The sequence below is a fragment of the Vitis vinifera genome, chromosome 8 (assembly GCF_030704535.1).
Source record: "Vitis vinifera cultivar Pinot Noir 40024 chromosome 8, ASM3070453v1".
Taxonomy (NCBI): domain Eukaryota; kingdom Viridiplantae; phylum Streptophyta; class Magnoliopsida; order Vitales; family Vitaceae; genus Vitis; species Vitis vinifera.
In genome coordinates, this window is record NC_081812.1 from 14,180,431 (window position 1) to 14,194,950 (window position 14,520).

The 14,520-nt window shown below is 36.3% G+C and overlaps 2 protein-coding genes across 3 annotated transcripts; one reads left to right on the forward strand and one right to left on the reverse strand.

Annotated features, from left to right (window-relative positions):
- Nucleotides 1-421: 421 nt before the first annotated feature.
- On the reverse strand, nt 422-2,664 carry LOC100255008 (putative serine/threonine-protein kinase-like). 2 transcript variants are annotated; one of them, XM_010655266.3, is made up of 6 exons: nt 2,330-2,664; nt 2,052-2,173; nt 1,713-1,923; nt 1,391-1,628; nt 1,117-1,267; nt 422-892 (listed from the first exon to the last, which is right to left on the reverse strand). In XM_010655266.3, the coding sequence occupies exons 1-6, from the start codon at nt 2,409-2,411 to the stop codon at nt 503-505; spliced, it is 1,194 nt and encodes a 397-aa protein (XP_010653568.1). In that variant the 5' UTR covers nt 2,412-2,664; the 3' UTR covers nt 422-502. The 2 variants fall into 2 exon arrangements, with proteins under 2 accessions (XP_010653568.1, XP_002281059.1); XM_002281023.4 differs by having other exon boundaries at nt 1,713-1,929; nt 2,330-2,663.
- Nucleotides 2,665-7,764: 5,100 nt separating this feature from the next.
- Nucleotides 7,765-12,541, forward strand: LOC100260106 (probable E3 ubiquitin-protein ligase LOG2). The gene is made up of 3 exons (XM_002280963.5): nt 7,765-8,991; nt 11,086-11,578; nt 12,136-12,541. Exons 1-3 carry the CDS (start codon nt 8,513-8,515, stop codon nt 12,250-12,252), a joined length of 1,089 nt encoding a protein of 362 aa, XP_002280999.1. The 5' UTR covers nt 7,765-8,512; the 3' UTR covers nt 12,253-12,541.
- Nucleotides 12,542-14,520: the final 1,979 nt, after the last annotated feature.

Consider the following 14,520-nt stretch of genomic DNA (forward strand, 5'->3'; position numbering starts at 1 on the left):
CAAACATCCCTCTTGCAAACAACCATTAAGGTCATCCTTGGACAGTAGTCTCCAATGACTGCTAGCCACCAAAGGCTTTTGACCGAGATGTCCCTGTCCTCTTGAGAAATAAACCAAGTATCACGAGCCCACCAAATTAATGGAGTTGTAGGGAAACATTCTTGTTTACCACGTGGGTGAGCATACCTCATTTGAACCAATTAACACAGTTTTGAGTCCTGATTATGACCCCTTTCATCAGGTATTGCATTGATACTCTCAATTCTTTTTTCTCTTTCTTCCATTATAACTTACTTTAAGAAAGCCCATTGGGCTAGAAGTGCACAGTTTGGAGTAGCCAGGATGGCTGAATCACAGCGGGGGATCACCCGATTAAGGTGCACTTACTATGTTCAATTACACATCTTCATATGACTCTCAATTTTGCTACTCCTTTAATTTTTCGTGTTTGTTAATTGATGAATGGAATTCACTATGACATGGTTCAAAGAAACTGCAGAAACTATCTATGAGACTCAGATTTAACATCAAATAATACAGCATCCATGTTAAGGGGACCAGAGCTCCCAGTCAAGGATGGGTTTGTGTTGGCGCTCTGCGTGCTGGTACTGGTGGAGGCCTTGGAGGAAATGGTTGGAAAAGAGCGCCTGTGGCCTATTTTAACGGCGGTGAGATCTGAAAGAAGTCCCGGTTGTGATATATGAACATCATTAACATTGATCTCATTAGTCAACATCTTCACGGCTGCTGACATTCGGGGGCGAAGGCCGCTGATCTCTTGCACACAAAGTAGGCCCACCTTTAAGAATTGAATAGCTTCTTCTTCAGGGAAGTCCTTTAGCGTGGGGTCGACTAGCTGCAGAAGTTTGTTATCCGTGTACATTTCCCATGCCTGCACAAGCACGTATGCGCATTGGTTCGTGCTGCCAAAATTACCTTACTCTTTTCCAAATAAATACAGAATTCTCTGCAGTTGTTCCCTTTTATAGCAGTAAAGGATCATATGGTTTGTAAAACAAAAGGTATATGTTTCTTGTATTTTAGTAAATTTGAGGTGGCTCTGATGCTCTTGGGCAGCCTCAGTTCAAGGGTAGTAAGAATGGATAAAAATTTTACCTTTTCGACCAAATAATGTTCGCCGTGTTCTAAGTCATATTCCACGACTGAGTGGCCACTGATAATTTCAAGGAGGAGCACTCCAAAACTGTAAACATCTGATTTTCTTGTCAAACGCCCGCTAAGAGCATATTCTGGAGCAAGATAGCCTCTTTTGCATTGGCCATTGCAAGAAACCCCATTAGCATTAGGCTTTTAAAAACATAAGTAAACAAATATACCAAAAGACAAGGGTAATGGAAAGCAATGGGAGGAACCAATCGTTTCAACTTACAATGTCCCGGCAACACGAGTACTAATATGAGATCTGCTATCTACAAACAGCTTTGATAAGCCAAAATCTGAGATTTTGGGGGCGAGATTCTGATCTAGAAGTATATTGGCAGCCTTAATATCCCGATGTATGATATGGGGTTGAACTTCCTCATGGAGATAGGCGAGTCCCCGACCTACTCCCAGTGAAATGCCCCGCCTTGCTTCCCAACCAAATTCCATCCTGTTCTGCTTTGCACCTATTAACCACACAAACAACATCAGTGACTTGATTTCATGTTTGCTTCAATTCATAGAGGGATGAGAAACAGAGAAATGCAGACCAAGTAAGGTTTGTGCAAGGCTATTGTTCTCCATATAATCATAAACCAAAAATCTGCTAGCTCCCTCGACGCAACATCCTTGAAGGGTAACCAGATTTTCATGCTTGATATCTGTCAGTGCGGATAACTCAGAGACAAACTCCCTCTCCCCTCGCATCGATTCAATTTCAACTGAAAGCACCTTTACAGCCACTGTGGTCCCATCTCTTAGCTGGCCCTTCAAAGTCCAATCAACCCACATCCCAAAAAAAACAAATACTTTTATCAGCATCTCAAAAGGTGGCATTACCCGGATGTGTTAGCAACTAGTTTGCAATAATTTGCAGGTGAAGTGACAACCTTGTAGACAGAACCAAAGCCTCCTTCACCAATCTTGTTTGATGGGTGGAAGCTATCTGTGGCGATTTTCAATTCTTTATAAGAGAAGACTTGAAATTTTTCACTAGTGTTTCCTCCTGTTTCTGCAAATATGCGCAAAAAGCAATCAAAAGCTGATCCTCAGACAAATGGAAGAACATGGCAGAGCAGAGATTGAAACATAAATAGATGATCAACACAAATGATAATAAAGGGTAAGTGAGAAGAAACAGAAAGGAAGCAGAAAACTCGGAATTTACCTTGCCCGCTGCTGCTGCTTCGATCAACTTCAGGCGGTGATGATGGGGAGAAGCAATTTGAGAAAGAAAAAGAGAACTTCATATTGAAAGTACCCTCAATCGAGCTTGGTTTCTTGAAATTTTGGGTTCAGAATCTGAATTTCCATGGCTGATTGATGTGATGGAAAAGATAAAGATCGAAAACAGGGAGCATTCAGTAGAAATCCAGACGTATATATAAAGGCGCTGCTGTACACAGAGAAGGTTCTGAGTTACCCACCAGTCTCCCATCTCATTTGTTATTTATTTATTAAAAAAAAAAAACCCATCTCACGAATTTTCATTTCTTTCCAATATTTTCCATATCTTCCATTGTTCTGCCAATCATCAAGTGGAATGAACGTGATTTGACCAAGTTCACCCCTGCTTATTGACTGTTCTATTCCAATATTTAATTCTGTTAGATTTCCATAAACTTCCATTTTTAATTTCCTGTCTTGACTGTTTCAAAAGTTGATCGAAAATTAATGCAATTTAAAAATTATTATAATAATCCATCCAAGTTTATGATAATGGATTAGTTTAAATACATCATGTCCTCATCACCCCCACAATTATTTTTGAGCTTAGCTATGAATCATCATCACTGCTTCCGTTGCAGCAACCATGGCCTTCCCCTGATGGTGATTCCTATTTGTCCTTTCACATCTGTTTTTTTTCCTTTCTTCTCCTTTCACACTTGTTTTGTTTACTCTCAAAATGCGAGGGGAAAGACGTAATCGTTTTTTAATAACTATTTTCAAAAGCAATTTAAAAAAATAGTATTTAAAAATCATTCCTCAATTTTTATAAAATAAAAATTAAAATATAAAATATTTTTAATACTTTTAAAAATAATTTTTATATCTAATATTTTATTTTTAATATTTTACATATTTGTATAATTATTTATTAATATAATTCTCAAAAAACAAGTAAAAACAATACAAAATAATTTTATATTTTTTTTTAAAAAACACAATTTTTTCTTTCTTAAGAACGAAGAACATAAAACTGTTTTTAGTTATTAAACATGTTTTTCAAGGCTTTTTGTAAACTAATCTTAAATACGGTTCCAAATAGACCTTTAATGTATTTAAAAATTTTATATTATAAATTTTTGAAAAAATAAATATCATGAAAAAACTATTTTCTTTTATATTTAGTTTATTGAAAAATATAAAAATCAAATATAATTTAAATTTTAATATTTTTAAAGTAATTTAATATTTATACAAATAAAAGTGAAATAAATTTATTTAAAAAATATTTTATTAAAATGGATAAAATAATACTCAAATTTTAAATTTAACTATTTCCATGTTTTTTCTTAAAAAGTAACATATTTTTAACATCAATATCATTTACCATTTTAAGTATTTACATGTAAGTTTTAAAAGAAATGATTATTTTAATAAAAAAATAATGAAGGTGTTTTTGTTCAAATGATGTAAAAAAAATAAATGGTTAAATTTCAAAAATTGGGTTTTCAAATATAAATATTTGGTTAAAAGTGATGAAATAATCCCTAAATTGTAAATCTAATCATTTCTATGTTTTTTCACAAAAAGTAACTTTTTTTTCATACAAATATTATTTATCATTTCAAGTATTTACAAGTAGATTTTAAAAAATAGAGTTATTTTTACAAAAATAATAATAAAGATATTTTTGTTCAAATAAAGCAAAAAAAAAAAAAAGGATAGAATGTCAAATTTCAAAATTTGGGTTTTTGAAAAAAAAACCCTAAATTTAAATCAATCCATCAAAATAATTCAATAATTTTAAATCCATTTTTTTCCAAAAAAAAAAAATTAATGCAAGAGGAAGGGAGGGTATTGATAATTTGATATTAATTGAAGTCAACAGAACTTGACTAGGAGCAGCGAGTCCACAATCCAAAGACCATTTCCCAGCCCGTTGAACTGGATCTTGAAGACCGCGTACAAAAATGAAAATCAAATTTTGAAGCAGTCAAAGGACAACAATGGCTTGGAACCACCTCTCCTAGGGATATTTTAAAATTGAACTGCTTTCAAAGGACAGATTCACATGTGGAGTCTAGTCTTCGAACTTTGAAGTGTTGAACCAACATAGTTGGTTTGAGCACTAATTGTTTTCTTAAATATCTGAAAAAAAAAAAAAAATTGAGGGACGAGGGAAAGAGCAGAAGTGTGAAAGATTAGAAGCTAGATGATCTGCCAACCCAATTTCGTTTTCATTCCGCACTGTGGGAGACCCGGTTGCAGTCACCTCTATTTTTAATTCTTACCTTTGAAAATGAGGTCATAGTTTTGAAACACCATGGGATTGCGAGACGGTCTGAAAGGACAAACGAGTGGCGCGTGTTCAACACACCGAGTTTCTAGATGGTTGGAAATTGTTCAAAGTCATGGGCTACATTTCTTGTCCAAATATAGAATAGGTTTCATGAAAGCCTAGCCTTTGCCTTTGATTTGGTATTCGAGAGTGACAAGGCGAGAGTATTCGAGAGAGACAAGCCGAGAGTATTCGAGAGGAATGCGTCTCCTTTGCGTGTCTTCTTCAGTCTTCACCCTACCCCGTCTTTTCTTTCTTTTCAATCTTTCACTTTGAATACAAATGTAGAGTTAGAAATTTGAATAAAGAATGTGGAAAGGCGTATTAGACTAAATACTTAATCTTCAAAATTGAAGTTAGTATATGATTGCTATGTTTATTAAATCTTTTGGAAAACATAACGAAAAGAAAGTGAATCGAAATTGTAAAAAAGGAAAACAAAATTGGAATGAAATTAGAATCACATATTCGTTCAAACATTTATAAAATTAAATGAAAATGAAAGTAATTCAAAGGGTTTATTTATTGGAATTATTGTGACATTTATGACCACATGAAATTAATCCCCATTATTCTAAAGGTTTGACCAAAACTTTGAATCTAATATATATACATTTTCCATATTATACATTAACGTATGTGAAAAGTTTAAATATGTGAGGTATATGAAAATATACTGTATTTATAACTAAAGTCATGATCTTATTAAATTGTGTTAAGACATAATGATCGAAGCTATGTATTTACGTTCAAGTTTTTATATATTATGAATATTACATGGAATTGAAAAAAGTTAAATCATATAATCTAGTAGGAAATATTTATTTGTGAATCTTTATAAAAGGTCATTTGGTATGACATAAAAGGGTTTTTGGTTCTTTTCCCCACACTCATCTTGAGTTTGTAAGGTTTTTCATTATTTCTACAAACATTGAGTGAGAGAGAGTAAAGAAATGAAAGATATAAAGTGTTAATACAAATACAAGGTGATAAGGTGCTAACCAAAATAATTCGATAAAACTAACCTCACTCTCTTCATCCCTCTTCTACTCAGTTTAGATCTTCAAACTTCTTAATTTAGTTTTTCCCTATTTGAGATAGGTGAATTAATGAAACTTTGATTCTTGATTCTTATTTGATCAATTATTGGAAAGTCTTTTTTCGAAGGTTTTATATAAATTTCTACACGAATCTGAGATGGTTAGTTTTTAGAAAATTCTAATAATAGGTAAAATGTTTAACTTTTTGAAGGTGGGAGGAAAGAAAAAACTAAAGTTGACTAAATATACTACTTATATTTTACGTTTTTGATGCTATTTTTGTTTTAGTTCGTTAGTGGCGATCATCGATAAAGGTATTCATTATAATTGTGCCGTTAACTTTCTTATATTAATAAACATTACTTTCAAGTGGAAGGCATAACGCATCTTTGAATTGGACACAAGTTCAAAGCCCACTACTAATGAACAAGTAGTCCCATGACTCCCATCCCATGCCTTACTCTTCAAATGCTTTAGGCATAGTATATAAAAAGATTATGATTGCCATTCCACTAGCATGAGCCACAACTCTAGACAAATATTGTGAACAATAAAGAAGGGTGTATTTCACACCTAAAGAAGTACTTACAAAGGAAAGGGTAGTCTTGGTTTTGGGCCATGTCCAACTCCCGTGGAGCATCAAGAACCCTGCTACCTGTATATCGAACCACATTGGGTCACAGGGCCCAAGAACTCTCCTCCCTGTATACCCAGCACTGGCAGCACAAGGAAATCATATTCCATCATTGTAACAACCCTAAATTATTCTAAATTATGGTTCTAAGTATGAAATAATGTAAACCTATCATTTTACTCCTCTTGGGTTTTAAATTTTTATATTCAAAGAGACCCCTACAACTATTTTTTATTTATTTTTTAATTCCTATGGAATTTGTCGTCCCAAATGTCCATAGATTATTATTTAATAAGAAGAGATCCTATGGGCGTAATCTAAGAATAACGACACTTAAAATTGGAGAGTCGCCTCACTGTTTTGACTCGAAGCAGTATAAAAATACAAAACAGGGAAATTTTAAATTCATTGGTGCATTTTCAGAAAGCTTCGACCACTCTTTGAAGGTATTGTCAACGAATAATGATGACGGCTACCATATCTTCAATTATTCCCCTTTTTTTTTCCTTTCCAAATTTGTTCGCTAACCTAACCAATATATAATACTTATGGGGTTGCTTCTTGCCTTATTCTATCATTATATTTCTCGAATACCGACAAAGGCAGCTGCCACTGCCCCCATCCATCAAATCTCAACCCCCGTCACATCACCGGGTAACATAAAATATGGGACGAGATGGCGGTGAAAATGAAACTGGAATACTCGTATACTCTTTTTAAAAAATAATGTCATTTTTATTGTTGTCAACGAAACTTAAAACTTCATGGGCATCAGGGGCTGCGGATGAAGTTTGAGAGACCGAGGAGGAGGAAAGAAAGATTCGAGTGGATTTGTTTGTGGGGGTAGTTCCCCTCTTATGGAAGAGATCATGTTGGGGGATTCTTAGTGGAGTACGCGCGTAGGGCATTTCAACAGAGCACTGGTGAAACCCATAAAAGTATTTAGAAAAAAACAGGCCAAGAATTAACATCAAATCCAAACCAAAATTAAAGATGGATATTTAAGATTTTAATATTCTATTTTTTTTACCCTAAAAGAATGCCAAAAATTTTGGTTTACCTCACTGATATTTTTTATTTTTTAATTGAAATTTAAATGTTGAAAATGATGGCATCCCGTAAATGACAAGATTACAATGATTTAAAAAGGTAACCGACTTTTGTTTGTCTACGTAATTAAAATGAAAGGACAGTAGTGATGATTTCATTTTATTTTTATATTTTTAATTTTTAATTTTTTTTATCACATTAACAATTAAAAAAGAAAAAAAAACCTCTTTTTAGTTTGGTTATTCAAATAATAGAGAGCAGAAGGACCAATCCTCCAAAGGGCTCAGATGTGCAACCTCCAAAATGGAAAAGTCCATAATTTCAGCCCAAAAGACTCTGCAGGGTGGCTGTCCATACTTTCTTTCTATTGTAAGTACTATCCACTTCTTAATCTAATCCATTCAGAATTCAGATTTCAGAATCCTCACGCCAACTCACTTTTTCTTTTAGTCGCACCCAAATTTCATATTTTTTATGAAGCCAATAAATTTCCATGCGTTCACCTATATTTGGAGTGAAAATAATATTAAAAAAAAAGTGGTTCACTTTAGCATAATCTTTATGTGTGTGGAGGAAGGTGGTGGAGAAGGTGTTTTGGGTGGAGCTTTACGCCACCCCATTACCATTACCATTACCATTATTGGTTCGTCTGAAATCAAAGAAATAAAAGAAGAAAGAAAAACGAAAAATAGAATCTTGTAGCTCCACTTCAACAACATTGATACAACGTATCTTTCAGATTTCATAGCTGTCTGATGTCTCTGTCTCTCTATCTTCTTCAAATTTATCACTAGTCCTAAATATCATTCCTGGGTTAGTTTTATTGTTATTTTTTTCTTGTTCTGTTTTCTTGGGTGTCGGTTTGTTTGGAAAGGATGATAGATTTTTGCCAGTTTTTTTTTAGCCATTTTTAACCGTGTCTGTTTGAATTTGGAACTGAAATTTAAGAGTGAGAGACAGGGGAGAAGAGGAGGGAAAAGGGAAGAAAAATTTAGTTTATGGAATATATGCCTGGTTTAACGTGTGGATCCGTCCTTGCTTTTGGGGATTGAACGTTGTGGTGTTCCTCTTGGGGAAGGGGGTTTCTGAATTCGGTGAGGATTTGGGAGGGGAGATAAAATCATGGGGAATATCGGAAGTAGCAGCGTGAACGGCCGACGTCGACACGGGAGCAGGCGGAGCCACCCGCCTCCGCCGCCTCCGCAACCGCCACAGCCTGAAATTACTCCAAACCAATACGTGTTCGCGGCGCCTTACCCAACTCAATACCCCAACCCTAACCCTCCCCAGTACTATCAGTACCCGGGTTTCTATCCCCCGCCGCCTGCAGCGATGCCGGTACCGTTGCCGGCTCCGTACGACCATCACCACCGCGGTGGACCTCCGCCGCACATGGACCCTGCCCACGCAAATTTTGTGGCTGGGCGGTACTCTTGTGGTCCTGTTGTTCCTCCCCATGCCCCATACGTTGAGCACCAGAAGGCTGTTACCATTCGCAATGATGTTAATCTCAAGAAGGAGACTTTGCGACTCGAGCCTGATGAGGAACACCCTGGGCGCTTCCTTGTTGCCTTCACATTCGATGCCACGGTTCCAGGGAGGTATATGCCTTCCTTGAATTTTGCTGAAATTTCATGCCTTATGCTTCAATTGAGATTAACATTATACGGAAATTGATAATAAGGGTGTAAATGTCCTTATTATGGGTTTCTCAAATTCTCTTTAATTAACTCTATGCAATTAGAATTGTTACCTATAAGTGATCTCAAATTTTGATGGTGGCATGAGGTATTCTTTTAATCCATTAGCGTTCCCCTTTTGTCCTTGTTTGTAGCTAGCTATATGCTTCTTTTTGTTTGTCAATCTGTTTTGATTATTGGATTTTCTTTGAGGAGCCTTGACAAAGTCAAAATGAGCACCAGTTTGGATTTACATCAACTGATTTCATATAGTTTTTGAACTCAGTTAATGTGAAGAGGATTTGCAACAATTTGTTGCACCGGGTTTCTTTCTATCTATCTATCATTCACTGGATGTTTTAGGGATCTGATGAAGTATTTTGATGCTTTAACATCTTTCAAGTACCTTTCCAGTGGAGGAGAGTTGGTTTTACATCCTCTTTTTTGTGAAGTCGAATATGATTGATTCTTAAGCATTTTGACTAGAGGTAGCTTTGTTTTGTTGATTTTACTTTCTTTGGTTAAATGTTGGTGGTTCATTGGTATTTTGAGGATTTCTATTGATTTCTGCAATTAGGTGAGGCCCTGAGGATGACATATTATAATGGACAATATTGCATAATGGGAAAAGGCTAATATAATATAGGTACCTTAAGTGAAATATTGATGACATTTCGCTGCTGTAGATATACCTCCAAGTTACAAGCTATGCTGTGAGACAGCATGATTCCTTGGTTTTCTGCAGAATTCCTCACTATAATTGAAAGCTGGAACAATCAACCAAATAGAATTTGTCAACATACTTGTGTAACCTGTTCTTTATCAATTCTAATTTACCTGGTTTGGTATTGGCTATTATTTGTTAGGGGTTACAATTTTAGTGGTGGGCAATGGTAGGTCTTACAAAAGATTCATGGTGCACAACTGAGAAGTGGTTGCAATAAGTGAAAATGACAAGCAGTTGCCTGAGAAGGTCTAGAAATATTTGTGAGACAGTCTTGAGGCATAACTGAGCAGTGTTTAGGCCTATGGTGTAGGTGAAAGTTCCAGTAAGTTGCTGGGAGAAAGGAAGATGGATGGCACTTGGAAGTAATGAAAAAACATCTGGAAGCTCAGAAAATGATTGATGACATGGTTCTAAATGAAGTGAATTGACAGAAGACTGTCTATACAATATCTGGGACCACACTTGGATGGTGAGGATGAGTTGTTGCTTTTATAGAATTTTTCCTCCTTTGGTGTAAAGATCTACAGCACTTTCTTTAGCTAATGAAATTTGACTGGGGTCTGGTTTTTCGCTTGTCAAGTGGAACTTAGGGTCAGTATTTTTGTTTTGTTTTGTTTGTTTGATTCTTTGATTTTTTGGTAACTGTTAATCCACCCCAATAGGGAGATATTTATCCCAATTGCAGATGAGGCAAACCATGGGTGATATGAGCCCATCCCTCTATCCTACTCCACTTAAATACTAGAGAGGCTTGTACTCAAGACTGCTGAGCTACACTGCAGGGGCAGGAACTTAGCGTCAGTTAGGTATGAGGGTATATCTCATTATGTGCTAGAAGTTGATATTCTTCTGCTTACAGATTTTAATGTGAATAACATGATTATAATTCTTAAGGATGCTGAAGTCTCTAGTCTCAGTTCTGTTCTCCTGGGTATTTTGTTTCCTATTGAATATAACTGTTCTTTATTATCATATGGTTTTCTGGGATCAGAGAATAAGGTTGTATTTCTCTGGCAAATGGTAAAATTAAAATAAATTATTTAGTTGTCTGTCCATCGGCTTGAAGGAATCATTCTGTGCCTTTGTTAATTCATGTCCTTCTGAATAAGCATTTTAATCATTAGGCAGTTTCTTACACTGAGTTCCTATGACATTTTTCAGATATGAAAGGGCTTTTATTATTTATTTATTTGAAGTTTCCATCCTTTTGATGGCTCACTGTTGTCTATTTTTAAAATATATTTTCATATTCGTTTTAAAAATTTTTGTTTCCTACAATCTGCAAACAGCATCACCATTATTTTCTTTGCAAAAGAAGGCGAAGACTGTAGCCTGTCGCCAATGAAGGAAAACCTGGAACCAGTCACTGTACATTTCCAACAGGGTCTTGGTCAGAAGTTCAGGCAACCTACCGGAACTGGGATTGACTTCTCAACGTTTGAGGAGTCAGAGTTGCTGAAAGAGGGTGATATGGACGTGTATCCTCTAGAAGTGAAGGCTGAGGCATCCCCAATCAACCAAATTGGAGCAGATGGAAATCCAATCCCTGGAACCATGAACTCTCAGATAACTAAGGCAGTGTTTGAGAAGGAGAAAGGTGAATACCAGGTGAGGGTGGTGAAACAGATCTTGTGGGTGAATGGCATGAGGTATGAATTGCAGGAGATTTATGGGATTGGGAACTCTGTTGATGGTGATTTTGACAGCAATGATCCAGGAAAAGAATGTGTTATCTGCTTGTCGGAACCTCGGGACACAACTGTCCTTCCCTGTCGACATATGGTAAGTGCATTATCTTGTTTATTTTTGGGATGGCTGTAATAAAATGAGGAAGCGAGAAGGGCTAAAATAGCCCAATGGTTAGCTGCCCAGTATTCCTTGAAGCCTATTAAAAAAAATCAAATGAGGAAGCAAGAGGAAACTGTTACTATCTCAATGTTTCCAATGTCAACATCCTCCATGGATTAGCTAGGTAGCCGTATGGTGTGCTTTTGAATCGGTCATCAATTGCACCATAAAGTATAAACCAAGGGGTTTCTTGCCTGTCATTATGTTGAAATTTTGGGCCTTCATAGCAATTCCATACTTTTAGTCTCCTTCCCGCCCATTCAATACATACAATCATGCATAAAGGTTTTTCATTTGCTCTAAGTGCATTGATTTTCAGCCTAGAGCTTATGGGTTTAAGGTTTAGATCTAAAGGTCCAGAATACCATTGCCAGAGTCCATTATATTTTTAATCAGGGAAAATTAATGCCAAGTCTTCTCACCATGACCATAGGAAACCTGTTATTAATTTGTTGGCGACATTAATGATTGGGTTTCTTTCTTTGTTGCAGTGTATGTGCAGTGGGTGTGCTAAAGTTTTGAGGTTCCAAACGGACCGGTGCCCTATTTGCCGACAACTAGTCGAGAGACTTCTGGAGATAAAGGTCAGCAATGGGTCTGACGACTGAAGAGAGGGTGAGGTAGTGTGCTGTAAAGTTATTCGTTCTCTTCTTCTTTAGTCCGCATCTTATCATTCCATGATTTTCTAATAATCAGATGCTAAAATTACAGTCAGTATGCAATTTGCCTTTGGTATAATGCTCCCCTAGTGGATGCCATTGCAGATGATATTGTAAGCCCAATGCTCTGTATGTATGTGTGAGTGATCAGTGGCATGTCTCCTGAGTCACTATAAAATATGTTTATGTTTTGGTTTGGTATTGATTTGGATCAGTAGAAGGTTTGATTTGAAGGTTTTATCTTTGTTCTTAAGGTAAAGAATCAAATTTAGTGATTCAAACACAGGTAGTAGCAATGTTTGTTGCCTAGTGCTTTTGGTTTTGCTATGGGAAATTGCACTATACATAGCGAAGAAACATAACCCCAGATGCCTCCGACTTTATGAATGCTTGTTGAAATCTTTTATAACAAGCTGCTTTTGCTGGAAGTGATCTAGAGGTTTCAGAAACTCTAACCGGGGCTAACTATCTTTGAACTGAGGTGCAGTAAGGTGAGGCACATCCGCCCTGGAGGATTAGACGGAAAGATTGCTTTTAAGAAATTTGTTACTAGGTGTTTTGAGTTGCAGAAACTTGAGCATAGTGGGTGGAGAGAGTGAATTGTGAAGCATGTGGCATCTATAATGAATTAATCATGGTTCCATCCTGAGACCACCAGTGAATGCTAAAATTTATGAGGTTAGTAAGTAATAACACCATATGAACTGACTATTGAATGCCAATATTTTTCTCTCATTGAAAAGTTCTTTGATCAATTAGACCCCAGAGCTTCTACCCAATACCCACTAGGTTCCTCTGCTTGTATCAGCATGAATGGAGAGTCATTTTCATATGGGCTCTTTTTTAAACTGAATTCAGTGTATAAGCCATCTCAATGATGGCGTCACGGGGAGCTGAACTTATCACATGTGTGCTAGCCGCTAGGTAATTGAATTTGGAAAGAAGTGTGTTATGGTATAAAAAAAGAAAGTCTTAAAAATAATTTAAATTTTATGTTTTTTAAATTCAAATGTAGTAACTTGATACTATCTGTGATCTAAAAGTTTATGAAATCCTTTCTTTTCCATTTCTATCCAAAAATGTGTATCAAAATACACTTATTTTTTTTTCCATTGGAACTTTGCACAGACCTGCCATCAAACTCTAAACTTGTCTTCCAATTCAATCAATTAGCTGTGCTGCCACCTTGATATAAATCATAATGTGCTCTTCCCTGTCCATCATTGAAAGATTGCATTCATGGGATGAGTAGTGGCAGCGTGGAGCCACTTAAACAATTTGCTACCCAACCCATAGGGTTTGGTAAAGAACATATATTTGGGCGCAGGAGAATGAATGTTATGGTGCATGAACAACTTCTGTATACATGTTTTTAGCCGTTCTTTCACTTTCCCTCGCTTTCCGTTCATTGAACACCTAAAACTGGCAAGTCCGAAACCCACCCTCACTCCCCTTTTTGCCATAGGCAGGATTCAAGAACCTGGGTGCTTGTCAACTTAGAAGACTTGCCAAAGACCAGTAAAGTACAATTGATAAAAGTTGATAAAAAACTCCGTATGTCAACTTGCGTCCTTTTTTTTTTATGGCCATTTTAACTAGTATTCGAGATGAATTAATGTAGTAAATGTCAATCTCATAGAGCTGTTACAATAATGTATGATCATAATAAGCTTGGATGAAGAGAGTGCATTTGAGTATGACAAGGACATTTCGCCAATCAACCCATGCTATGGCAAAGTGGGCAATTGATTCCTCCTATACAAACTGGAAAGCCTGTCCCAACTTGAGCTTTGATTTAACAAAGCAAGTCATCCTTTAATCCTTTCCCAGTGCAACTCCCACCACCACCACCACCACCTCCACCACCACAAACCTACCACTTCTTGTGATGTCACAAAACCTAAGCACCACCACACATCGAAGGGGCACCCCCATCGGTCGAGAAAAAGACATCAAATGTGGCTTGCGGTAGTGGGAAGCACCTGTTGGGAATTGGGATGTGAATTTCTGTACATTAATTAGATTTGTGTTCATGAAATGGTTTTTGTGCGGTTGACCTCAAATGATGGAACTTCATCAAAAGATTCTATTTAAAGCCATAACAATCCACATGATTTTTATATACGTCATAGTATTTAATTCAGTATGTCAACTCTCTACTCTATTTAATACTGTTGTGACCCTAATTGACATTTCCATTATTTTGAAAGAATGAGG

Bases quoted from the DNA above. Each gene is read 5' to 3' on its own strand.
- LOC100255008 (XM_002281023.4), bottom strand. From the start codon at position 2,411: ATGAAGTTCTCTTTTTCTTTCTCAAATTGCTTCTCCCCATCATCACCG. The intron at 1,268-1,390 runs GTAAGTTGAAAC...CCAATGCAAAAG, and splicing joins ACTCGTGTTGCCGGGACATT to AGGCTATCTTGCTCCAGAAT. The intron at 893-1,116 runs GTAAAATTTTTA...GTGCTTGTGCAG, and splicing joins AACATTATTTGGTCGAAAAG to GCATGGGAAATGTACACGGA.
- LOC100260106 (XM_002280963.5), top strand. From the start codon at position 8,513: ATGGGGAATATCGGAAGTAGCAGCGTGAACGGCCGACGTCGACACGGG. The intron at 8,992-11,085 runs GTATATGCCTTC...ATCTGCAAACAG, and splicing joins GATGCCACGGTTCCAGGGAG to CATCACCATTATTTTCTTTG. The intron at 11,579-12,135 runs GTAAGTGCATTA...TCTTTGTTGCAG, and splicing joins TCCTTCCCTGTCGACATATG to TGTATGTGCAGTGGGTGTGC.